A 24,458-nucleotide genomic window follows, 5' to 3' on the forward strand; every position below is an offset into this window, starting at 1 on the left:
TACTGACGTCTATTAGTGCTGCCTCTACTATATCTGCCGATTACCATTCAGTCCAGTAGGGCCAGGACTGGGTGCCGTTCCCCTCATGATCGTATCTGTGTCCGCTGCTGTCGCCATGGCGCTACTGTCGTTATCGTCAAGCAAGCCGGACTCAGCACGCGACAGCCTCTCCATGCGGTTGTTCAACGCGAACCTTGACATGTTCTCCGTCGTCAACGCCGTTGAAGCTTGTGCTTCACCCAGAGTGTCATCGAGCTTTCCGAGTCTCTTGCGCGGATCTTCGCCAGCCTCGATCAATTCGTTATCACGAAGGGCGATCGCTTGTTCTTCTGCATGTAGCTGTCGCAGAGAGCGATCCCCTTCGCTCTCGGTCGAATGCTCAATTGCTGCACGGCTTGCGTACTCCAGTCGATCCAGGTGGCCAGAGATCTGCTCCTGCGCAGTCTGCATAGAAGTTGATGACTCCGACGCAAAGGAAGACGCAGCGCGTGTATTGCTTGGTCGGACATGCAATGCCGCAGGGTTGGATTTAAGCTCCGCCCTTTTCTTTTTGCCCTCAATCGCCCATTTCACCAGCATCTTCTCCAGGTGAGGCTTCTTCACCGGCTTGGCAAGATAGTCATCCATGCCTGCGGTCTGACACTTCTCACGATCTCCGTGGATGGCCGACGCAGTCATAGCCACAATCGGGGTAGCTCGCACTTCCACATCATTTGCAAAAGCTCGGCTGTTCCGGATCGTGTAGGTTGCCTTGTACCCATCCATGATTGGCATTTGCACGTCCATGAGGATGATGTCGGGCCGCGGTTGATCTGGAGAAGGGGCGGACAGGTAGTCCAGTGCCTCTTTGCCATTCCAAACCGCCTTGACCGGGAAGCCAAGCTTTTGGATGGTCTTCAGTGCTATCTGCTGGTTGATGGCGTTGTCTTCTACGACAAGAATGTTCGTGACACTCCTCTCCTCCTCGCTGAGTACTTGCTCAGTCGATTGGGTGTCGGGCCACGGGGCATATCCAGGAATGCCAGATCCGCTGCGCTGATGAGAAGTGGCTTTCGGGGTGGCCGGAGCCATTGGAAGACTCGAGTCAGAACCATGTCTGGACAGCGACAGCTCGGATCGTAGCCTGTCTGGAATCATTCCTAAATTGACTAACGGCGAGTTCGAGCTTGGGTATGCTGCCTTGTTGAATGGGATCCAGAAGGCGGCCTTGGTGCCTATTCCGAGACGAGATTCCAGCGATATTCCACCCCGCATCAACTCAACGAGGTTTTTGCTGATGGTTAGGCCCAAGCCGGTGCCTCCAAAACGACGGGCAGTGGAGCTGTCGGCTTGCGAGAATGGCTTGAAGAGCCTACTTCGAACTTCCTCCTCGATGCCGATTCCTGTGTCCTCGACCTCGAACAGCACCTGTACCATGTCGTCAGATTCCCGAAGCGTCTTTACTCGCATTGTGACACTGCCTTCCGAGGTGAACTTGATGCTGTTTGTGAGAAGATTTGTGATGACTTGACGGAGTCTGCCTGGATCGCCCCTGTTCGTGTAAAAGTCAGCAAGTTCTTTAGGCCAGAGGCAGAACGCTTAACAAACATCACCTTCCAGGACTTTAGCTGCTGAATGTCATCGATGTACTTCAGTCCTTTACGCTCTGCCGCAAAGCTCAACATCTTGTTGACGTCCCGTATTACAACACTCAAGTCGAACTGGACCTCCTCAATGTCCAAGCGACCGCTTTCAACCTAGATGTGCAGGGTCAGTCAAGTTCATAGACAGAGATAGGTACGATAGCCGTCGTATAGGCATGCCATACCTTTGAGAAATCGAGAATGTCGTTGATCACTGAACAAACGATGTTAGCTTCTCATCCATAAATTACCGCGCCTTGGACTGACTTACCGGTAAGCAGGCCGTTAGCGCTCCTCTGTATGTTCTCCGCGCATTCTCGCTGATCCTTCGTAAGTTGAGAGGAGTCGTCCAGGAGTAGCTCGCTCATTCCAATCACACCCGCGATGGGTGTTCGGATCTCGTGCGACATGTTGGCCAGGAATTGTGACTTCATCTTGCTTGCCTCCTTGGCGGCCACACTTTGCGCCAACAGGTGCGCATTCTCTCTATCGCGTATGGCCACCTCCTCGGCAGCCTTGCGGATCTCGGTGATGTCCATGCTCACACCAACGACTCCCTCAATTGAGACACCCCCATTGCCTTCAATCCCGCCAAATCGCTCCTCACGCAGCAGTGGGTATAGCCGAGTTCGATACCATCGCTTGTTCGTAGCAACTTGCGTCTCGATGGTCTCGTCCGGTTTGCGGCCAGTAAGCACGTCGCGTATTGGCTGCTCGAACGCTCTTCTTTCTTGAGAGCGACCTTGAAGCTCGAAGTTTTTCCACATGTCGCAGCCCACGAGATTCCGAGACTCATCTTCTGCTCGATCGTTTGACATTGACCGACCTTCTGAGAGCACAACCTTGTAGTCGCGGTCTATAGCCCAGAGCGTCACTTGGCCATGTTCGATGACTCGGCCCAGCTGGGCACGGGTTTGCTAGAAGATACGCGTTAGGACAGCATTCCTCCAACTACATGGCGCACTACACTCACCTTTGCCTCTTCACGAGCAAGAACCAATTCGTGTATGTCCGTGCAGGTTCCGAACCACCTGTAAAGAACACAATTAGCGAGGCCTCCCCCAGTTTTGGTGCGCGATGGGGGCCTAGTCAAGAGACGTCGGCATGTAGCTGTCGATGGCTTGGTGGTCTGCCAGTCGCGTTCCGTAGACTTACTTCAAGATCTTGCCGTTCTCATCTTTCATGGGCGTGGCTCTTCCCAGCATCCAGCGCCAATCTCCATTGGCAGATTTGCATCGGTACTCGGTGAGATATTCATCGCCCGTAGCCAGGCTATGCCGCCACTTTGGCTCCGCTATTGCCAAGTCGTCGGGATCAAAGGCATTCAACCAGCCCTCTCCATGACTCTCCTCCACTGACAAGCCGGTATAGCTATACCATCGATCGTTGTAATAATCGTGCCGTCCTTCAGGGTCGGTGCGCCAGATGAGCTGTGGAATGATGTTGCAGATATTCTCAAACTGTCGTTCGGAGAGTGTCTTGTATCTATTGATCGTCGTCGCGTATTGTGTCACGTCATGGAAGAGCACGATTCCTCCGATAAATTCGCCCTTGTCACCCAATAGCGGCTCTCCAGTCACGTCGAACAGGACTTGGTTTCCGTCTTTGACACTGTACATGCCAACACGATAGCCTTCAAAGCGCTCCCGGTCTCTCATAAGCTTCAAGATAGGATACTCCTCGAACGGGATTTCTGAGGAGAAATCGCCACGGTACAGGATGTATCTTGACAGGAAGTCACGGGCCTGCTCATCTGTTTCGAAGTTGCCTTCTTGAAGCCAAGGATAGATGAGTCTCACGGCAGCCTTGTTTGGTAGGCCAAAGCTCTCATCCTTCCACATGGCGTACGCGGGGATACTCATGCTGWTCAGCAACGCTTCCTTGAGTTTGTTGGTTTTGGTAAACATAGATGGCGCCTCTGCTGAGGATTTCCCAGGAGGGCCCCGGGGAGGGAACGGCGTCATCTGCTGGGTTGAAGGGCTGTGGAATGTCACTGTCGCTGGCGGACTTTGCGCATTGGATCTTCGAAGATCTGAACGCGAACTAGATGCCGAGCTTGTCGAGCTTTGGCCGCCACTACGTGCACTGTTGTTTGAGTATGCGGTCGCAGAGCGAGATACTGTCCTGCTGGTGGCTTTGGTAGATGCTGAAGACGACGAGGTCGAAGATCCGTCGGAAGTTGCGGCTGTGAAAGTGAGCGTGAAGAACTGCTCGTCTTCGCCAGGCCCGGTGCTCCAAACTGAGCATATCATCTGAGACTGGATATGATCAAGTTTGCTCGATCGCGACATTATGGGCAGGCCGGTTCGAGGGTCTCTGTTAGTACTAAACACCACATCCATGACTGCATCATGGACCATGGTCCGCGATCCGTCTACACTCGCTTCCGACTCCATGGATGAAGTTGACCGGCGGTGGACACTGCCCGTGGGTGTCATGTCCTCCTCTTCATTGCGGTCCGCGTACTGTGTGCCAGCCTGCGCAGACTTCTTCTGCGTTTGGGCCGCGTCGGTAATGAGCGAGTCAAGGAAGCTTTCCCACGATACCATGACCGCACTTCCACCCTGGAGCAAGTCCAGACCCAGCCGAGCAAGACTTTGTCCGTAGAGAAGGTCAGTCGGACTCCTCGATTCGTGGCTAAGCACGGTGTCCAATGCGTTGTTGTCTGGGTTCTGGGCCATTTCAGCATCGTAGTCGATTCCCAAGAGTCGGCCCATGGCTTCGTTGGCCAGAACGACCGTCTTCATGGAGGAGAGCACCATCACGGGCATGGGAAGGTATTGCAGAGCAGCGAAAGCCATGTCTGCTTTGGCGTGGCTTGGAGGAATGCGGATTTGCATCGAAGCTCTTCGCCGTGAGTATGAGAAGGGTGAAAGTGTCTCTCCATCGTCAAACCCGCCGTCACCTTCGTTGTCGTTTTCGTCGGTCGCGAAGTAGTCACCGCCATTGCTGCCTTCATCCTCGGCCACGTCCGACAGCGCTTGCGCAGGCATGTTGTCGAATACAACACGAGCCCGGGACATGGTTGTCCTCGATGTAGTCCTCCAATTCTGACGCTGATGTTTTTACCACACCGTCCCCGTGTGCAACTTTAAAGTGATGACCCACCCCCCTCCAAGCCTCCGCCGTCTCTCATTCACACTCAACCTCCAGTGCTTCCGAGATGCGGTTCGGCTTTTGGTGGGTAGATGTAGTATCCTCAGTGTGACAGAAGTGAAGTCGGTCCACTCTTAGCAAGCTAGGGGTTGCGCATACGGCACATGCACCGGTACGGGTAGGTGTCCATTGACGGGAAAAAATCTGCTTGGACGTTCGGTGGACCGGCGTGGCTTGCGAACGTGTGTAGGCGCGTCTAGATGCGGGCGAGAACGTGGTGGTGACTTTCTAACTTCCACTTCACCCCGGGATCTGAAGGGATCCCTGGCTTTCGAGACGGTGAAGGGTGCGGACAACGAAGAGGAAGAGGAGCGGAGGATTCACGCACACTTACCGATCAGGCACGAAATAGCAGGTGTTGCAGTATTGCCATTTCATACCACGATGGCCGTGGAAGAGGACGATTTGTGACGCTCACCCTCGCATGCCGCCGTCCGTTGATCGACCCTAGGCTCGGGGCACTAAACTGCTTGAGGCAAGAACACCWCTCGGTTCCCCCCTCGTGTGGAGCTGTCATCTCACATCAACAATCGGCAAGCCACCAACTCGTCTAATTAGGTCCTTGCTATGGACTCGGTCCTTGCAAAGCTCGGAAACGAGATCGAGGATGTCGACGAAGGTCAGCAACATGAGCTGTCCACGCCAGGCAAGAACCACAAGTAACATGTAAGTACAGAGACTTTCGACATCTTTTCTCAGCCCGCTGTCTCTCAAGACCTAGGGATGGTCGATCCAAAAGCCCCCCTCCTTGAGATTTCTATCGCCGGGCGAGACTTTGAGCTCTCGCAATCTCCAGGAATACTACAATCAGCACGAGGTGGCGGGACCACCGGTGCTGCCGTATGGAAAAGTTCAGTACTGCTTGCGGAATGGATGGCCTGGCCGCAAAATCCACTGTTCGCCTCAGATTCCATCAAAAGTGTGATTGAGCTAGGGGCAGGTATCTCCGGTCTTGTGCCATTGATCGTAGCTCCAAGGGTTCGGAAAGTGGTCGCGACTGATCAGGCGTATGTGATGAAAGCATTGCAAGCCAACATCGCTGCCAACACAGCCGGCCCAGCTTCGAAGCAGAAACGCAAGTCAAGCAAGAACACGCCTTCAGATGTCCCAATGCCGCAAAGCAACATTGAAGCCTTTGCATTGGATTGGGAAAGCGACGATGTCGCCAGCGTACTTCGTGCAAATGGGCTGGAATCTGGCCTAGACCTGGTTCTAGCCTGCGACTGCGTATACAACTATGCGTTGATTGATCCGCTGGTAAGTAAATCGCAGGGGGAAAGACATGCAGAGTAGTTCGACATGGCTATTTTGTTACGATGAGCCTCATACCAGGATTCTCCAACGCATTGCTAACCCTACTACCCTCCGCTTTTAGGTGCAGTGTTGCGAAGACATTGGCAAAATGCGTCTATGCGAAGACGGCGAATCTCCAGGCCAGACCACCTTGTTCGTTATCGCACAGCAACTGCGACAGCCGGATGTGTTCGAGCAGTGGCTTGAGGCTTTCCATCGAGCATTTCGGATATGGCGAGTGCCCAACGACTTACTCTCGACAGGGCTGAAGACTGGCAGTGGCTTTGTTGTTCACGTCGGAGTCTTGCGACAGGCATCTCGATGACAAGATACAGGATGAACGATGACGCTGCTATTGCTTGGGCGCCATTAGGTCGATTACACCTCCGTGATTTTTGGGTTAGGAGATTCACTCGCCATGTCTCTCCGCATGTATGTGCTCAAATAAGGAGAAATGTGGAAAGTAGTTTGGGACTTCAAGCCTGGGGATGTACATAGTTATAGAATCCCGGACAGCCTTTCTGCCGCATGTTTGCTGGATCATTGTTGCAAGTTATAACCAAAGTTCAACTGCATAGGAGGTAAGGTACTTCGTAGCAGTTGTTACCTACCTGCCTAGGATAAAAGTATTGCTCGCGCTAGAACTAGTTGCAGTGAGAAGACGCGACCTCGTATACTTCAACCTCGCAGACCATTTTATCTCGACAGCACAACACGCCTGATGGAATTTCGTCGCCACCATGCGGATCTGTTGATACATCTGACCTACAGTAAGTCCCATTTGATCGCATGCAATCGTCGAGATTATTGCGATCTCAGGTTCGCGACATCTGAAAGTCTTCGTTACGCGGCCCCTCGAGTGGATTCGCCACGCCTCTTTCATCTTCTCTCCTGACAAAGACAATCACCTGCCAGCCAAATCATTCGACGCGCGCATTGCACTGACGTGGCCTCGCTGGGGAGAACGCGTTATCGACCAAATACAAAGATTGGGCTGGAAGATAACAGCTCTCGATCCCCTTCAATACACACTTCGCCCTTCCGCCATGGCCGGCCATCCCTATGGTGGCCCACTCGGCAATCCATATGATGGCCCAGGATATCGCGGACACAACAAGGGTTCCTCTAAGGGAGGTCCCAGTGGCGTCCAGCGCTCCACAGCCATGCAGCTCAAAGAGCATGAGCCACTCTTCTCCACCTATGAGCATCTAGCGGGACAGGAACGAGGCGATGCGGCCTTGCTGATGTTGAGGAAAGCGTCTTCTCTGGTCAAGCCCATCATGCAGAAACACTGCTGGCGTGTCAAGGTGTTGGCCGAGTTCCTTCCTCCGGAGCAGAATTTGCTCGGATTGAATATTAACAAGGGCTACAAGATCTGCATTCGATTGAGATATCACCACAACCACGATCTGTTTCTACCATTTGAGGAGGTAGTTGACACTTTGCTACATGAGCTTTGCCACAACATTTGGGTGTGAATATCGTTCATCGAGGTATGCATGTATATGCTAACGCCGCACTGCAGGGCCCTCACGACTCCGACTTCCACAAACTATGGGAAGAGCTTCGCGATGAGTACGAAGTTCTGGTACGCAACGGATACACTGGCGAAGGTTTCTTGTCAGAAGGTAAGAAGCTGGGAGGGTCCAGCGGTCGCGTGCCACCTCCACATGAAATGCGAGAGATTGCCCGTGTCAACGCAGAAAAGCGGAGGGCGCAAGGCGCTCTCTTCAGCGGCAGCGGACAGAAGCTGGGAGGCACGCCTGTCCATCTCCAAGGACCAGACATACGCCGAGTCATGGCCGACCAGGCGATTAGACGGAAAGCAATCAGTTCTGGTTGTGCTTCTGGATCTCACAATGCCATTGAGCTGTCTCAACAAGCGGAGAGCAGTGCTTTCAAGACCAAGGCTGAAGAAGATGACGCCAACAACTTGGCCATCGCGAAAGCACTTCAGGAGTTGATGGAGCAGGAGGAGGATCAGAAGCTCAAGAAATCCTTTGAAGGATCATCAATTGGCAGCGGATTATCCTGGAGTGCGAAGAACGGGCTGTACGACGCTGCACCAAGCCGGCCAACATTGAACGGCCGTCATGATCATCCCAGCGAGGAGGAGCAGATGAAGTGGGCTATGGAGGATAGTGTACGATGCGCTGGTGAGTCTTCAGCGCTGGATGACGGGGCCAAGCAAGCGCTGCCAGGCCGCCATATACAATCTGAGGACCACGAACGCACTGTATCACCTGACGGTGATGAAGGTGCTGTCGAGGCGAGGAACCTTGGTCGGGCAATCACCCCTACGAATGACATACAAGACCATGAGCAAGACACGTTCAGCAAACGCAAGCGCACCTCAAGCCGATCGATATCAAGTCCTGCACCTGTCCATCCACCCAAGCAGAAACGCATCATGGAAGGGACCATCGACTCTAACGTAAAACCAACGACCTCCATCCCTGCGTCTGCTCCAGGAAACGAATGGGCATGCGAGGTATGCACTTGCATCAACCCGTTGCAGTTCCTCGCCTGCGATGCGTGCGGTGTTGAGCGGTCCCAAGCTGTGCTGTTGAAAGCGCAGCCGCCCAAACAGAAGCCAGTCGCTTCACATGTCGTACCAAGACAGAGTCAGAAAGCGGAGAGCAAGCCTTCTGTACGCGACGAGAGTCTGGGATGGAAGTGTCGTTGCGGTACGTTCATGGAGCATAAGTGGTGGACTTGCTCGGTTTGTGGGACGTTGAAGGCTTCGTCGTGATGGGATCATGTGTAGGTTTGACTTGTTAGCGAGGTGTTTGGGAACGTTTGATGGGCTGATGATGATGGAGGTTTGCGATTGTAGAATGGGGCAGGTCTTGTTGTCGCATTGAGTGTCACGAGGAGATGAGGATTAGATCATGACAGATGAGAGATAATGAGACTACCATCCGACGCAGACGGACATGGACGTAGCCATGGATGTAGCAGTACGCAAACGAAGGATGATGCATCAGATTTACATGGAACGTGAAACGAGGTGAATATAAAACCACTTCCATGCTAGCATAGGTATGTAGCCGCAGGATGACACCTCATCACGTCGTGAGACGTTTTCAATATCTCGGCGATTGTCTTGATACGTTCCAGTAAGCATGTCAACCACATGGCTTGCGTTCCTGCAACGTGAGATGTCACTACCCCAACCCCAACCCCAACCCTAAGCCTCATAGACTCGTCATCCCCAAATCTCGAGAGCCGCTCGAACCGAGATTCGCGGCTCTGCTGTGATAAGTGGAGTGAAGCACCATGTACATACATACATCTGTGCGCCGTAGTGCCCAGAAAGTCGTCGTCGTCGTCGCCGAGGACTCGCCCAGGCCCGCCTCTTGGTGTCTCCTGATCATTGATCATCTGTGATGGCTACGCGGTCCACGACTCATTGCCAATAGCCTCCTCGTCCACAAATAACAGATGTGAAGACAACGAGATTTATCACGCTGCCCGACTTGCCGATCAGATCCCGAGCGTGTGTTCACCGTCGCGTGGCTTTGGAACCTTCACACACCACCGCACCTTTGTTGTCCTAATCGAGTTCCCCAGAGGAACCTTGGAAGTGACTTGGCCGGATTCCCGCGCCAGCCTGACTCAAACTCCGCACCAAGGACCCACACGTCCCGCCGCTAGTTCATCGCCACGCTAGCTCCAAGCAAGACATCCTTCTTTATCGACACATCATCGAGCGGTTCAAGAGCACGCCGGTGTCGCTGTCGCTGTCGCCGTCACATGGCAGCGCATCCCTCTTTGCATTGATTGATTGCGACCAAGCATCTCCAACGTCGCCGCCTCTCACCCTCCGCCGCCACCGCTGCCCCACAATGTCGACCACGGCCAGCGCCACGAGCGCGCCCACGGCCACACCTACAGGAGGCAAGGATGGAGGAGGAAACAGCCCGACCAACTCCCCTCTGCTCTTCTTCGTCGCCCTGGGCTTTGGTGTCGTCTTCACGAATCTCTGGTATGTACCTGCCTAATATTCCCACAACCATGGTCTTCACTTGCCGCATTTGTCCCGCACACAGCGTCGTACCTGCCCTAGTAGGCCCTGGTCGCACTAGGCTAACCGCACGTCACGCGCAGGATCATTGTCGGCGTCAAGTACTGCTTTCGATACAACCAGCGCAGTCGAGCTGCGCGCACTCTCAACGAGAATGGAGAACCCATCGACCTCGCCACGATGCAGCATCAGCGCCGCCGGCGGAAGGAGAAGAAGCTCATGTCCATGGAGGATGTGAATGAGCGCTTTCCATTGACCAAGTACAAGGTCTGGCGGTCGAGACGTGAAGCCGAGGGCCTCCCTGCCGTGGGTGGTGTCACGGCGCCGCCGAGTCGTGCGCCGAGCGTGAGGAATGTGGATGGCGAGACTGATGGTATTGGAAATGACTCGACCGTGGACCTGGGAAAACACTCGGCCGAGTCTGCACGGCCACAGACTGTGCTGAGTATGGCACGCGAGGATCACGCCAATGCGATTGCGGATGGACGGCCGTCGGATGTGGCACCTGCTGTGACGGWGGGAGACAAGACAGACAAGGCCGGCACTGTGGAAACACTCGAGGTTGCGGAAACACCGGTTGCTGAAAGGAGGCAAGACTCGCTAACGACTGATGCTGATGCTGATGAGGATGAGGATGATCCCATCCGGACCGCTGCCCCTCCTGAGATGCTGGGAGCGCCTGGCGACTCTTGTGCGATCTGTCTCGACACTCTTGATGATGAGGACGATGTGCGAGGTCTCACCTGCGGCCATGCTTTCCACGGATCCTGTGTCGACCCATGGCTGACGAGTAGAAGGGCATGCTGCCCACTCTGCAAAGCCGACTACTATGTCCCAAAACCCAGACCAGCAGGAGAGGATGTTCAGGATGGCGCGCGAAGACCTGGCCGCGGCATGCCCAACCCTCCCCAGACGGCGTGGATATCCAGCAGAGGTGTTGTTTTCAGACCACCACGCATGCTGTTTGCTCACCGAGGATTCTACGCCAGCGATTCATTGACCGATCGGACATTCTTCGCCTCGCCAGCCACACAACAAGCACAAGGAACTACCGCCACGCAGCCGACATCTACGGAGACTGCATCTCAGCAACCCGCCCGAACATGGCGATCCAGGCTACCTACAATGCCACGCTTCACACGAGGCACATCTCAGCCGCAGGCTACTACGCCGCACGGTGCTGTCGAGGAAACCACTGTCACAGCGAGCGAGCTCGAAGCCGGCACTCGGAGGTGATGAAGTTAATTCGAGATCGAGGATGCTCTTTTTTGGTGATTACAACAGAACCTTTCTGCGGAAAGGGAATACGACTCTCTCAACTTTTGCGCGGTCACTTTTGCAAGCGAAGTTATGTGTATATACGAAGCGATGAACAGTTCACGGAAGTGAGCAAATTTTTGTTGTCTGGCGGCGGCGACGGAGGTGCGCATTACCTGCGCACTGATGAGGGCATCCCACGGGGCATCCACGAGCATGGCGGTAGATGTGGAGGAATGGCGTGAAGTCAGGCTGGCTTTAAGAGCGGAGGCCTGTCAGTATGTAGTGAGTGATGAATGACCGAATCCATTACGAGTGTGCACCATCTTCATCTCATTGTCCCGGCTAGAATAACGTTGACGCTGGAGGCTATCTATTGCCAACCCCACGCTCATCTTCCCCTTTCTTCTCCCTATTGTATGCAGATCCCATATATTCAGGCTACCTGATCTGAAAGCCTTTGGCAAGTAGCGAAGAAAGGACACATAGGCAGCGTCCTTGCGGGTACGTCAGATATATACTGCATCTCACTCCCACAGCGATTCAAAACCCAAGTCCTCAAGTCTCTCGAATTGTGGATAATCGATCATGTTGAACATTTTTTGCTGATGGAGATGAAAGCGCAACGAAGGCTTTAAATCGAGGACCCGGAAAGCTCTAACGTTAGGCGGATCCAAAGCTGAAGTATACTAGTATATATAGTAAGCATTGCTTTTGGAAGATTCCGAGACTGTTTCTTGTGGAACTTGATGCTGTGGAGAGCCGCTTGGTTTGGCAGTATCCATTGTCCATTATCCAATCGACCTTAGGCGGGTTTGGAGGGTTGTTGTCATGGTTTGTGCAGACTTGAGCAGCTTTCTGGATCCCCACGGATTTGAGTGCTGACGTTTGGCTGGAAGGTTGTGCTGTTGGAATTGTGTTATTGTGCTTGTTGAATGGTGCGTTGCAAAGTCTAGTTTGTTCTATTGTTGTGGGGGAATGCTGATTTGTTGTCGGGGTGGATATCGTGCGTTGATGCTGATGCTGCTGTTCCCCCCCCGTGCGACAGTCAAAGGCTGGCGTTCACTTTCAAGGCGTTCGTGATAATACGATGCATTCGGATGGCGAAGAGAAGCACGGAAAACGTTGTAGGTGATGTGTGTGGAGGAGTATCAGTCCGGCCAGACGAGATTTATGGAAGACATTTCTGCATAATCCTGATCGTGCCATTAATATCGAATGGAAACACGTAACCAAGGCTCAGACAGATCCTCAACAAGTTTCGACGTAAGAAATACACTACATGTAGGGTACTTGCTACACTATATCGGCAGTAAGGGCATTCGATGGAAAGACGCTTGTTAATGCGTGCCAGCCACCTCCTTTTTATTCCGTCGGTCGTTTCCATCGTTAGCATCCATTCTTAATCAAGCACAGCGAGGAAAATACATTTCGTCTTCATTTAAATTCCGTCCTTCAATTCAATTCCTTATATTGCTGAATTTTCTTTGAACTTGGAGATGAGTCGTCCTAGCTTGCTTGCTGCCACGGATAGCAAGAAAGCTACCATCATAAGTATCCTCTTCATGCGGAGCACGAATCTACATGTTGTGTTTTACGGTGACAAGTCCTTGCATTCATTTTCCACTTCTATCRGTTTCCCACTCTTTCAACGCCTAAAAGTGCCTCCGACCATGCTGTCCGAAGAATATGACCCCTGAGAGCATATCCTCTATGAGTGACATCGATGCCACGGCATGATTTTTGAATTCAAGGATCTCACGACCTCCCTCAAGAGCTCTTCGATATGATTCTCGACTACAGTACACAAAGTGCTTCCTTTTGAAATTCCACACCTCTGCAGGAGGTACTTCCATGCTGCCCAGAATTTTCATCATTCCAACCTACAATTCCCCCATCCGCTCTTCAACTCGACCGCACTTTCCGCTGCAAATTCGCAGAAGCTAAGGATTGGTGCGAGATAGATTTTCAAGCCCCTGTGTTTGGCTGCCATGTTAAGCGCCGTGATTCCAGGAACTTGGTGCTTCTGCGTCGTTGGTTGAACAGTCTGGAGGATTGTCGTCGGAGCATGTTGGGGCCGGTGAAGTCCAGTACGAGGTTCGATGAACGGATCGGGGTTGGTACCGGGTTGGAGGGTTGGAGGGCTGGATTGAGATAGGTCCTCTGCTGGCTGTCTGTTCGGCGGAGACTTGTTGGGATGTATTCAGTGAGGTCAAAAGGTCACCGTGGTGGTGGTGGAAGGAATAGAGGAATCTAGAGGTGGAGCCTAGGTCGTCGAGATCGAAGGTGTTGAGGAGAAGGTGAATGGGTGAAGCAGAGAAGAATAGGGCGCCAAAGAGTCGTATGAGCAGTTTCAACGAGGAAGGAGTAGTACTTACGGGAAGGCCTACTTTTCAAGAGTGGCCTTCCACGCCATCATCTCCTCTAATTCTTTCTCGCTGGCCTACAGAAGCTGTTCAATCCATCATCTAGGAGAGTACTGCTTGCTGAATTCGGCTTGAGGAATCATCAAGGAGCCGCCCATTCGATAGGTGAGCAAAGCCATACGCACCAGCGGACGAGTAGTGATCTGAGCCCAAGCTCGAGGATCAGATTGATGATCAAGTCGACAATCTGGCGATCATTAGGCTGTTTTTTTTTTAATCTATCTTCTTGTTGCTGCACCTCCTGGACTCTAGCTTTACTTCAGCTTCCATCTCCCTCACAACAGCAACACCAACAGCCATCAAACCTCCTCAGTACAGCCACCATGGACCTCAGCGCGCACATCAAGGGGCTTCCGCAAGAGCTGCAAGACGACATCTTCGAGCTCACACTAGAGCACCTCCTCCCCGGCACCGTCATCATCAAAAATTCCTACAAACCACCAATGCTCCTGCAAATGAGCCGCAAGACACGCGCCAAGTTCGCAGAAAAATACTACAGCCGCACCACATTCCACGTCCAAGATCCGAATTGGGACGCCCGCGTCTTCTCCCACCAAGGAGTGACAGACGTCACCAAGTGGATCGCCAAAATGCCTCAGACGCACGTGGACTTGATGAAGCACGTCAAGATCTCCATCCCCTGCACCACGATGCAAGTCGATGGACTTTGGAGCGAGCTTGCCGCCGCGTCCATGCGTGAGGAGATTGATCAGGCTGCTGTCTATCGGACGCTCACGCGCCATGGTCCGATCTATGCTACTCTGATCGTTTCCTTTGAGCCAATTAATTGCCTTGTTGCATGGGGAAATGGCGAGGCCTGCGGCGATTTACAAGGTGGAGAATGAAGCGGCTGGTGGTGGCTCTGGAAGAGTAAGTTGTTGAGGAAATCATTGTCACTTGGGGTTGATGTACTGACCGTTTGCTTGTCTTGCAGATGTGGGTGGAACTCATGTCGACTTGAGGGAGGAAAGGAGGTATTTGTATTTATTGGTGTAGAAACAGCAAAGGGCTGTTAAGAAGCCAATAAGAACTGCCACGTAGATGGGTGTGTGAAGCCTGCGGCGGGTGTGATGCCTACTAAACCAGAGATGATGCCGGAGCAGAAACCTATGATGGAGAATTTGCCTGTGTGGAAGTATTCGAGGAGAGACCATGTTATACCGCCACCGCAGGCTGCGAGGTCTAAGAGGAGGTTCAATGGGTCAGTAGACTCGAAATATTGTTAAGAGATATGAAGGTTGACGTACTCGTATTGATCATCACGTAAATGGATCTCAAGCTGAGATTTGCAGTGGAGGCACCGTTGAAAGCGAACCAGCCAAACCAGATGAAAACCGTGCCCAAGCCAACGAGAAAGGGGTTGTGGGGTTTATGGTGCACAATCTTCCTACGATCGGTCATGGTAGTCTCTGAGATTCTCGGACCCAACATCATTGACCATGCCAAAGCAGAAAATCCACTGGCTATATGTATAGGTCCGGAACCTGTGCAAAAAAAAAAAAAAATCCTTTGATCAGTAACTTGCAAGATTGAAAGGGGTTGGGAGCGACTACGAATTTACCTGCAAAGTCAAGAATGCCAAGTTTCAACAGCCAACCATTGGGATTCCATTCCCAGTACGCCAACACATAATACACGAATGTCGTCCAGCAGAGCAAAAATAACATGCTGGGGAATAATCTTCCTCTCTCGAGCATAGCGCCTGCGAGAATCATGGCTGTTGCAGTGACGAATGTGAAGCCGAAACAGGCGTAGAGCAGATCAGGGATATCTGAATTTGCCAATGAGGGCTGTGCTAAAACATTATGCAGGCCTGCTAGAGACATGTTTCCAAGAAAGTGGTTCGTCGTGCGGGACTGTGTGGATGTGAGTGGGAGGTAGGTCTTGACGTGGAGGAGAAGAGGGAATAACGAACTTGATAGAGAGAATACCCGTAAACCCAAAATTGAATCCCACAGGCACAGGCGCAGAAGAGCGATTGAAAGACCATTGTTAAGGCTGCTTTACGTCTGTGCATTCCGGCATAGAGGAATCCGATGGCCTGTGATGGAGTTGTCAACTGTCATGTCAGCAGGGTGATTTGAGCGAATTGTTCCAGTTGGGGGAACTCACTGGTGTGATTTGCCAGCACAGAATGGTGCAGACTGCCAGCCAACATRAATCGCCTTTATCGTATGGCGAAGTCAAGTCCTGAGTTAGAGGATCTCCTCCATTCGGATTGTCGTTCCATGCGGGCCACTCGCTGATTTGAGCAATTTCACTCATTGTAGTTGCTGTGCTGGAGTACCTAGTCTCCGTAGACGGTTATGTCGAATTTATCTCAGGGGAGTAGAAGTAGAGTCGGCTGTGTGGACAGGTAGATGGCTTATAGATACATCTGATCCATGCCCAGAGATAGGTATCACAGCCACATTCCAAGAAAGGTCCTCGTCTCGCAGCATTTTTGGCTTGGGGCATAGGCGACTGCGTGCAGTAGTATGGAGAGATAAGGTCTGGGTCCTGCTTATCGTTCTTCGATTGATATGCGAGCGGCCAAGAAATCTTGGAAATGCTGGGCATAAGCTGTTGTGCTGTAGAATCAATAATACTCAAGAACGATTAAAAGCACTTGAACTTGCTACGGTCAATCTCGAGGAGCAAAATTCACTACTTGTGACTCTCGTTTTGTTGGTCTGTCGGAATGTACTCGACCAAGACCCTTATGATGTTGAAGAGGGAGAATATGGAAGTATGCTCCGCTCAGCTTTCTCCTCTTTTGTCTTCATTCCTACCAATATGAATCAACGATGGAATACTTTAAGCGAAGGAAACAGAACATACCATCATCACGTAGGCGAAACTCCAACACGTCAGACAAGACTCATGTTGCTTCTCCCCTCCCTTCTTCCCCCCTCTCTTGCTCTACATCTAATAAGTCCTCTTAACAGGCGGAATACTCTCCATCTCCGCCTTGTCCAACGTATCCAACACAACCTTCCTATACCCAATCTGAACATCATCCCCAATATCCTTCTGCCAAGACAGCGTATGCTTCATCCACTCCTTATCATTCCTCTCCGGGAAATCCTCTCTCGCATGACTACCCCGACTCTCCTTCCTCACCAACGCACTCTTAGCAGTCTGCGCCGCACAAGTCAACAAATTCCTCATCTCCAACGTCTCCACCAAATCCGAGTTCCAAATCATCGACTTGTCCTTGACAGCCAACCGCTCATTGAAATCCTTCTGGACTTTTTCCAATCGCTTGTTTCCTTGCTCGAGAGCTTCTTCGGTGCGGAAGACGGAGATGTCAGCTTGCATGACTTTTTGCATGTCGCTGCGGATTTGTGCGCCGAGCATATCGCCATTCGATTCTCGGATCTTCTCCATCTCAGCTAGGTGATCCATTCCGATGTCTTCGGGGACTTTTTTATGAGGCATTCCCTTTTCGTTTTTATCCGCGATTTCCAACGCGCAGGCACGGCCGAAGACTACAATGTCCAAGAGGGAGTTTGCTCCTAGACGGTTGGCTCCGTGGACGCTCACGCAGGCTACTTCTCCAGCTGCGTACAGTCCCTCGACAGGCTTCTCGGCTCCAGTGACGGGGTCGACGTTGAGGACTTCTCCCTTCCAGTTTGTAGGAACGCCACCCATGCAGTAATGGACTGTAGGCAGCACGGGGATAGGATCTTTCGTGACGTCCACCCCAGAGAACACAGAGGCCGTCTCTGCAATTCCCGGCAATCGCTCGTAGATCAAGTCTGGAGGGAGATGAGACAGTTGCAGGTAGACGTGATCTTTATCCGGTCCAACACCGCGACCTTCTCGGATTTCCATATTCATAGAGCGGGAAACAACATCGCGTGAAGCGAGATCCTTGGCTGTGGGAGCATAGCGTTCCATGAATCGTTCTCCATTCGAGTTGAGTAGGTAGCCACCTTCACMACGAGATCCTTCAGTAATGAGGACTCCTGCACCGTATATTCCTGTGGGGTGGAATTGGATGAATTCAAAGTCTTGGTTGGGGAGACCTGCCCGAGCAGCCATGGCCTAGTAAGTAGAACGTCAGCGTGTGTGTTGAGAAAGGGAGAGGGGACGTACATTTCCATCTCCAGTCGATGTATGCGCAGATGTGCAAGAGAAATATGTCCGACCATAACCACCAGTAGCAAGAACCGTATTCCTCGCAAACACCCTGTGTAATGTCCCATCTTCCATGCTCATACACAGCACTCCCACGCAGGCTCCATCAACCATCAGCAAATCAATACAGAAATACTCAATGAAGAAATTGGTATTATGCTGTTCAAGAAATTAGCAAAGTCCCACAGAACATCAAAGATCAAAAGACTTACCTTGACACTCTGCYCATACAAAGTATGCAACATAGCATGCCCCGTCCGATCCGCCGCAGAACAACATCTAACCCCCTGCCCTCCCTTCCCATACTTCAAACTCTGACCCCCCAACGCCCTCTGATAAATCCTCCCATCCTCCGTCCTACTAAACGCCATTCCGTAATTCTCCAATTCATACACAGCTTTAGGCGCTTCCCTACACATGTAATGAATCGCATCCTGATCGCCCAACCAATCGCTCCCTTTGACAGTATCATACATATGCCATCTCCAGTCATCCTCGGTCATATTCCCCAGCGCAGCATTGATTCCACCTTGAGCGGCAACGGTGTGGGAGCGAGTCGGGAAGAGTTTGGTTATGCAGGCTGTTTCTAGCCCGGATTCTGCGAGGCCTACGGCTGCTCGTAGACCGGCGCCGCCGGCTCCTACTACTATTGCGTCGTAGTGGTGGTCGATTATGGGTTGGGAGGTTGTGGGTATGGCTGTTCCTGCGGCTGTTGTGGCTCGGCGGCGTTGGGCTTGGGTTAGGAGGGTTCTATGTTGGGTTTTAACGGAGGAGATGTTGGGGGTTCGTTTTGTTCGGAGCCATGTTGGGTTGGAGTTGCGGAGGAGAGTTGAAGGCGAGGATTGGAAGGGGGAGGAGGTTTGGCGGAGACAGTGGAATGCTGCTCGTTGAGCCATTGTGAATGAAATGCTCTGTATCAATTCGTCTTTGAGAGCTGTTCTTCAATGGCTGCTGTTGCTAGAGGTTGTACGTCTTTCTTGCAGTCCAGTCCAGTGGCAAGGTGAGTGAAGAGAGGGAAAAGCAGAGAGAGGTGGAGGAAAAGGACAGATCAAACAGTATACCAACCGCTCCCACACACACCTGGTCTAAAAGGATAGGTATTTCCCGTCCAAAGAAGCACGATGCCGTCAACGTCCACGTTCAACCTGCATGCCCCATCCTCGGTCACCAAAGTGGGTACAAATCGTCGCCAGCTCATTCGTTCACCCCGCCATGGGACATTATTCCCGCATATTATTCCCGGCTTTAGATCCAGATCGCAGTCCGGTCCGCACAACAGAATAGGCACTTGCGGCAAATCGTGAAAGGGAAACAGAGAGCTTGTGATGTAGCCCTGGGAATAACGATGATACGGGGAAAGGAGCTTGACACGGACAGTAGTATTGCCACTCATGGTTGAGCAACGTCTAGAATCGACAAACAACAACATTAACATAAAGCATTCCTAGGTATAACAACAATCAATCACCACAATCCCCTCCAATATACCATCATCATCCACAAACCCTCGTCAGAATTCCAGAGAGGAAAGAAAGCACAACGCACGCTCGCTTGTACACCATATCCTTCATACCGTCGTCTCAATGTATCCCCTACCAGCATCTACTTTCCATACGCCGTGTCAATGTCCTTCTGATACTTCTCCATGATAGCTTTACGCTGAAGCTTCTGTGCAGATGTCGTGAGACCCTGTAACCATGTTAGCCTTGACCTTTACAACATTAGTGGAACACAGCAACTCACATTGTGCGGCGTCCACTCCTCATCGGCAAGCACGACGCCAGTCACAATCTCAAAAGGCGCAAGACCACCCTTCTTTCCTGCAGCCTGCAACTCCTGCAAAACAACCTCGTTGACCTTCTTATCATGACACAGATCCTCCAATCCATTTCCATCAACTCCGTTATCCTTTGCAAGCTGCTTCAAAGCAGGCTCCGCAGGGACGACAATCGCAATGGGCTTGTTCTGGTCCTGCGCCGCATACACGCAAATGTTGCCCACAACAGTCGTAGATCTGTACACAGACTCCAACTTCTCAAGCGCAATGTACTCTCCGTTCAGCGTCTTGACCAAGTTCTTCTTGCGATCGATAATTCTCAATTCACCGTTCGAGTTGAATTCACCAATGTCTCCAGTCTTGAACCAGCCGTCCTGGAAGGCCTCTTCATTCTCCTTGGGGAGGTCGAGGTAGCCAGAAGTGACGGCGTCACCACGGATCCAGATTTCTCCTTGTGGAGGCTTGTTGGTGGAGTAGTATCCTRCGTCGGCGAAATCCACAAGCTTCATCTCAATCGAGCCGGGGATTTCTCCCAGAGCGCTGTCGGTCCATGAGAGAGGGTCCATGATGGCGCCCATGGCTCCTGTCTCGGTGAGACCGTACCCGGAAATCATAGGAGCGATGCACATGGAAATGAAGCGCTGAGTCTCCTTGGCGACCGGACCACCACCGTTCAAGCAGATTCGCAGTCTGCCACCGGTAGCCTCGGCCACCTTCTTGAAGACGACATTGTCCACAATGCTGGTTCCAAGACCGGCGAGTGGGAGGAAGTTGGAGTTGTCCATCATGAATGACTTGGCGGTCATGGCTCCCCAGAACATGTTGCGGACGATTGGGTTCATCTTGGCCACCTTAGCTTGCACACCCTTCTTGACAGTCTCCCAGACGGCGGGGACTCCAACAAGAATGGTGGGCTTGAAGGTTGCGATGTCACCCTTACAGTTTCGCATCGAGGCGTCGGAAATGGTCTTGGGGTTGCCGTAACCCATGGTACCACCCCAGTAGAGGCAGGCATTCTCAAAGACGAACTCGAGAATGTGCGCGAGGGGGAGATAGGTCAAGAGACCGTCGCCTGGTCCGAGGTAGTCGCCGACAACAATGTCCACACCGGCAACAGCAGCAATGACATTCTTGTGGGTCAACAAGACACCCTTGGGAGTGCCGGTAGATCCCGAGGTGTACATGATGCAAGCCAGATCTTCGGGCTTAGGTGGGACTGGACCCACGCGGTTCTCCTCACCCTTCTTGATGAAATCGGAGAAGCTGATGACGGTCAAGTGCGGGTGAGCTTCCTTCAGCTTCTTCACATCCCTCTCCGTAGCAGCAGCATCGTTGACCTTTGTGGGGAAATCATCATCGTTGAAGATRACGTGCTGAATGTCCTTGGCCTCCTTCAACGGGTTGATCAGCTTGGTGAGGAGGTGTGGGTCGAGGTAGATTGCTTTGGCGTGGGTCTGCAAAAGGGAATGCTTCAATCCCTCCTCCCCAAGAGTGTCGTATGCGGTGACGATGGGCATGCTCTGCGATTGAGCTCCATGAGCGACGGCCAGCCAGTAAGGGTGCGTAGCGGCGAACAAGTGCACTCGGTCTTCCGCCTTCATGCCCAGGGCGCGCAGGCCACAGCCGACATTGAGGGCCAACTGCTCGTACTCGCTAAAGGACATGTATTCGTAGTCGCTGAGTTCGTAGTATGTCCACTTCTTGTCCACCTCCGTCTCCTTGCCGTCGACCGTCTTCTTGACCTTCTTGTTCTCCGTGTGTAGCTGGATCAACTTGCGCTTACCGAGCGCCTTTGCGTTGCCATATTTGGCGCTGGATCGCTTGAGAATATCAAACACGGTCTTGACCTCTGGATCCGGGGTCGATTTGAGGCCATCCTTGACTCTGACGTTGCGGCGGGGAATCGTCTCGCCCTCGACCTTTTTCGCGCCGGGAACCTCGACGGTAAACGGTCCCTTTTTGTAGTATTTGGGCTGGGGGACCAGCGACTTGAGGTCTTTCCGCGCCATCACGTCGCCCATGCCGGATGATGCGGATGTGGAGGTGGTGGAATTCGAAAGATTGTGGTCGCGCTGTGATGATGGTGCTCTCAGGAGACAATCAAACGACATGCACCGTTGATGCGGAGCGAGCGAGTGAATGGAGGAGTGAGATACTGTAAAGCTGGGGTTGGGATGTGTTGGGATGGAAGCTGGCAGTGCTTCTCTTGGTTTTTCTTGGGAGGCGTCGTTGCTAAGGCGGAGAAGATGGACATGGGGAGAGCTGTTTCAGTGACGTCGTTGGAAAGCTAACTACGGGGTTTCTAGCCAGCGGAGAGCTTGCCGGATGAATGTTGGGAGACTGCGGCGGATGTCAGCGGAAATGGAAGACCATCTACTAAATTGTACTAGCATATGATGGTGCTCTTCAACAAACACACATGCTCTACCAACTAATCCATCGTTCTTATAAACAKCACGGTACCTACATCTCAAGCTTTGTACCTCGCAGGATTTACCCCTCGTGACACCCTTTGTCCGAGGAGCACGAGAACGAGAGCGAAGTAGAAGCACCTATTGTTTGTTCACTTTCTCAATAGTCATGTGTCACTCGAGAACTCGCGACGTGTATAGTGAGGCGATGGTGTACGAGGACTCGTTGATGTGATCTCCATCTGCTGGCGAGGCTTCCTTCATCATTGCTCAGCAGAGCCGCGGCTCAGGCAGATACTGGAGAGGTGTGCCAAGTCCATCGGTCTCGCCTGCAGACTTCGTCTACAACTATTGTCCAATGTAGCTTGGAATATCGCTGTGATGCGATTGCATCCAGGTGCTCTCATACGAGGCAAACGTCTATAGACCCAAGGCTTGCACCCACTCCAACTCATCCACCATCTATCAGTCCTTCTTCGCCCCCTTGCCCCTCTCTCGAACCGCACCACCATCAGAATAGCTCGTCCCACTGGTCCCATACATCCCACCATCAGGTATAGACCCCTGCCTTCCTCGACCCAACTCGTCATCATCGTCGCCGCCAATCTCAAACTCGTCAGTCATCTCAATCAAATCTCCGATGCCTCCAGCTCCCTTCCCAGGAGTCCCCACTGAGGCCCTCGCAACATGCTGTCGATCTGTCGAGCTCGCAGTCTTGGTCGCGAGCCTTCTAACCCATGACTCGATTGCGCCACCCACGTTCTCCAAGTTCATGCTACTTCCAGAGGAAGAGTGCGGGTAAGCGGGAGTCTGGCTGCCAGAGGTGAGCGATTGGGGATGATCTGTATACAACGGCAGTTCTGGCTGATAGAGTGCGTTCTGATTTCGAGGCGGTGCTACATCTGGGAGATGTTTGGCGAACATCTTGTTTAGGCCGTCTTGAGCAGGACCTGGACAGCGGACGTTCCTACTCATCGTACCCACGCCGCCAGGTCCGGTGAGGTAGGAGGGGAAGTAGCCGGTGGTGGCATTGCTCGTCCGCCGGGTGTGGCGAGGTCGTTGTGGAGAACTTGTAGGATTGCTATTGTCATGCGTACCTGTACGTGCCAGATCAAGTGAGGATGACGGTGTGTCGAGATCAGACCAGTTGTTGCTTTTCCGACGTGCCGGTGGAAAATACCCCAGGGCTCTCCGGGGAAGCCTTGCGATTTGTGTGGGCTGAGAGTTGCCAGGGAGGATCACCCAGGAGTCGTGCTGCCAAGGCGGTTCCATGTCTGCACTTGAAGCTGCAGCCGAAGAAGTGGTATAAGTGGAAGTGGAATTGGTCCGTGTCCTTCCATGTTTGGAGCTCACCGGAAGATTCACAAACGTGTCTGCGGTGGGAGTTGGAACCTCTTCGGCCTGCAAGCTCGACAGGGCATCACTCTCTGAACCAGGCCAGTCTGCCTCCGAGGCAAGTTTGCCTTTTACACCACATGCATCCACAGGGAGTATCAACGTCTGCCGTGCCTGTACGGCATCATTCGGCCACATCCTGTTGGCTTTGCGCAGGCTGTTAGCAGCAATGTTGTATCTGATTGTAATGCCTGCCAGAGTGTCATCCTTCTTGACATGATGGATATACACCAACGCATCCCGATCCTCCTCTCCTCCCGGCGGCGCTGAGACAGAATTGCGATCGTCTGAAAGTCGCCTCTTAAACTTCCCCAGTGTATCGGCATAGCTGCTCTCCTGCCGTGTGAGCATGTCCTTCCTCTTTTGCGCGCGAAAAGCAGCAGTCTGCTCTTCTCGGGTACCTGTCCCGATATCCTTGGCTCGAGGGGGAGATGTCGGAGCGGAGGGACCCCATTGACTCGGCGTGATTCCAGCTGAAGCAGAGCGCGAGTTGTGAGGCTTGCTCGCTGACGTCCTCGCTCGCGGTTTGTTGTTGGAGTCAGCTGCAGCAAGATTACTTCCCAACAAATCAGATGCGATTCCTTGCAAGGCCGTCCACGAGTTCCCCCACAATCCTGCAAGCGAAGAGGTCGAATCCGCTCCCGTCTTCCTTTGTCTGCCCGCGGCATTTCTGACCGGGGGTGCGCTCAAATAACCATTGTTGCGCTGACTGCCTGTTCTCTGCGGATGCGCGGGTGGAATGGGAGAGACAGGCCGACTTCTATAAGGCGACGGTGAACGCGCAGCATTCTGTGAGGAGTTGGAAGATCCCAGGTTGTATGCAGAAGGAGATAAGGTGTCATCAACGTCGCTCAGTCCCGAAATCAGACGATTGGTTCGCGGACGCAGCGTGGAGGCGGTGGAGTGGGCGGAGCTCGTCCGGACATTGCTGGAGGTCATGGTCGTCTACGACCACGCCGCCTTCCGGATTGC

The 24,458-nt window shown here is 52.7% G+C and overlaps 9 protein-coding genes; 4 read left to right on the forward strand and 5 right to left on the reverse strand.

Moving 5' to 3' along the window:
- Nucleotides 1-27: 27 nt before the first annotated feature.
- RCC_05443 (related to histidine kinase) lies at nucleotides 28-4,645 on the reverse strand (the record flags this gene model as incomplete). XM_023770714.1 has 6 exons in its annotated part: nucleotides 28-1,531; nucleotides 1,588-1,736; nucleotides 1,808-1,836; nucleotides 1,894-2,539; nucleotides 2,596-2,653; nucleotides 2,778-4,645. The coding sequence occupies 6 exons, from the start codon at nucleotides 4,643-4,645 to the stop codon at nucleotides 28-30; spliced, it is 4,254 nt and encodes a 1,417-aa protein (XP_023626482.1).
- A 700-nt stretch (nucleotides 4,646-5,345) lies between these two features.
- RCC_05444 (uncharacterized protein) lies at nucleotides 5,346-6,396 on the forward strand (the record flags this gene model as incomplete). XM_023770715.1 has 3 exons in its annotated part: nucleotides 5,346-5,397; nucleotides 5,455-6,035; nucleotides 6,154-6,396. 3 exons carry the CDS (start codon nucleotides 5,346-5,348, stop codon nucleotides 6,394-6,396), a joined length of 876 nt encoding a protein of 291 aa, XP_023626483.1.
- A 396-nt stretch (nucleotides 6,397-6,792) lies between these two features.
- Nucleotides 6,793-8,823, forward strand: RCC_05445 (uncharacterized protein; the record flags this gene model as incomplete). XM_023770716.1 has 3 exons in its annotated part: nucleotides 6,793-6,841; nucleotides 6,987-7,543; nucleotides 7,597-8,823. 3 exons carry the CDS (start codon nucleotides 6,793-6,795, stop codon nucleotides 8,821-8,823), a joined length of 1,833 nt encoding a protein of 610 aa, XP_023626484.1.
- Nucleotides 8,824-9,919: 1,096 nt separating this feature from the next.
- On the forward strand, nucleotides 9,920-11,334 carry RCC_05446 (related to ring finger protein 11; the record flags this gene model as incomplete). XM_023770717.1 has 2 exons in its annotated part: nucleotides 9,920-10,059; nucleotides 10,182-11,334. 2 exons carry the CDS (start codon nucleotides 9,920-9,922, stop codon nucleotides 11,332-11,334), a joined length of 1,293 nt encoding a protein of 430 aa, XP_023626485.1.
- Nucleotides 11,335-14,104: 2,770 nt separating this feature from the next.
- Nucleotides 14,105-14,626, forward strand: RCC_05447 (uncharacterized protein; the record flags this gene model as incomplete). Its single annotated transcript, XM_023770718.1, has 1 exon — nucleotides 14,105-14,626. One exon carries the CDS (start codon nucleotides 14,105-14,107, stop codon nucleotides 14,624-14,626), a length of 522 nt encoding a protein of 173 aa, XP_023626486.1.
- Nucleotides 14,627-14,793: 167 nt separating this feature from the next.
- RCC_05448 (related to ammonium permease MEPA) lies at nucleotides 14,794-16,046 on the reverse strand (the record flags this gene model as incomplete). XM_023770719.1 has 5 exons in its annotated part: nucleotides 14,794-14,963; nucleotides 15,029-15,265; nucleotides 15,343-15,637; nucleotides 15,697-15,840; nucleotides 15,894-16,046. The coding sequence occupies 5 exons, from the start codon at nucleotides 16,044-16,046 to the stop codon at nucleotides 14,794-14,796; spliced, it is 999 nt and encodes a 332-aa protein (XP_023626487.1).
- A 642-nt stretch (nucleotides 16,047-16,688) lies between these two features.
- Nucleotides 16,689-18,799, reverse strand: RCC_05449 (probable SDH1-succinate dehydrogenase (ubiquinone) flavoprotein precursor, mitochondrial; the record flags this gene model as incomplete). XM_023770720.1 has 3 exons in its annotated part: nucleotides 16,689-17,810; nucleotides 17,862-18,062; nucleotides 18,116-18,799. The coding sequence occupies 3 exons, from the start codon at nucleotides 18,797-18,799 to the stop codon at nucleotides 16,689-16,691; spliced, it is 2,007 nt and encodes a 668-aa protein (XP_023626488.1).
- Nucleotides 18,800-19,505: 706 nt separating this feature from the next.
- RCC_05450 (probable long-chain-fatty-acid-CoA ligase) lies at nucleotides 19,506-21,701 on the reverse strand (the record flags this gene model as incomplete). XM_023770721.1 has 2 exons in its annotated part: nucleotides 19,506-19,592; nucleotides 19,647-21,701. 2 exons carry the CDS (start codon nucleotides 21,699-21,701, stop codon nucleotides 19,506-19,508), a joined length of 2,142 nt encoding a protein of 713 aa, XP_023626489.1.
- An 855-nt stretch (nucleotides 21,702-22,556) lies between these two features.
- Nucleotides 22,557-24,425, reverse strand: RCC_05451 (uncharacterized protein; the record flags this gene model as incomplete). Its single annotated transcript, XM_023770722.1, has 1 exon — nucleotides 22,557-24,425. One exon carries the CDS (start codon nucleotides 24,423-24,425, stop codon nucleotides 22,557-22,559), a length of 1,869 nt encoding a protein of 622 aa, XP_023626490.1.
- Nucleotides 24,426-24,458: the final 33 nt, after the last annotated feature.

Source organism: Ramularia collo-cygni (genome assembly GCF_900074925.1).
Source record: "Ramularia collo-cygni strain URUG2 genome assembly, contig: RCC_scaffold07, whole genome shotgun sequence".
In the NCBI taxonomy this organism is placed as follows: Eukaryota; Fungi; Ascomycota; class Dothideomycetes; order Mycosphaerellales; family Mycosphaerellaceae; genus Ramularia; species Ramularia collo-cygni.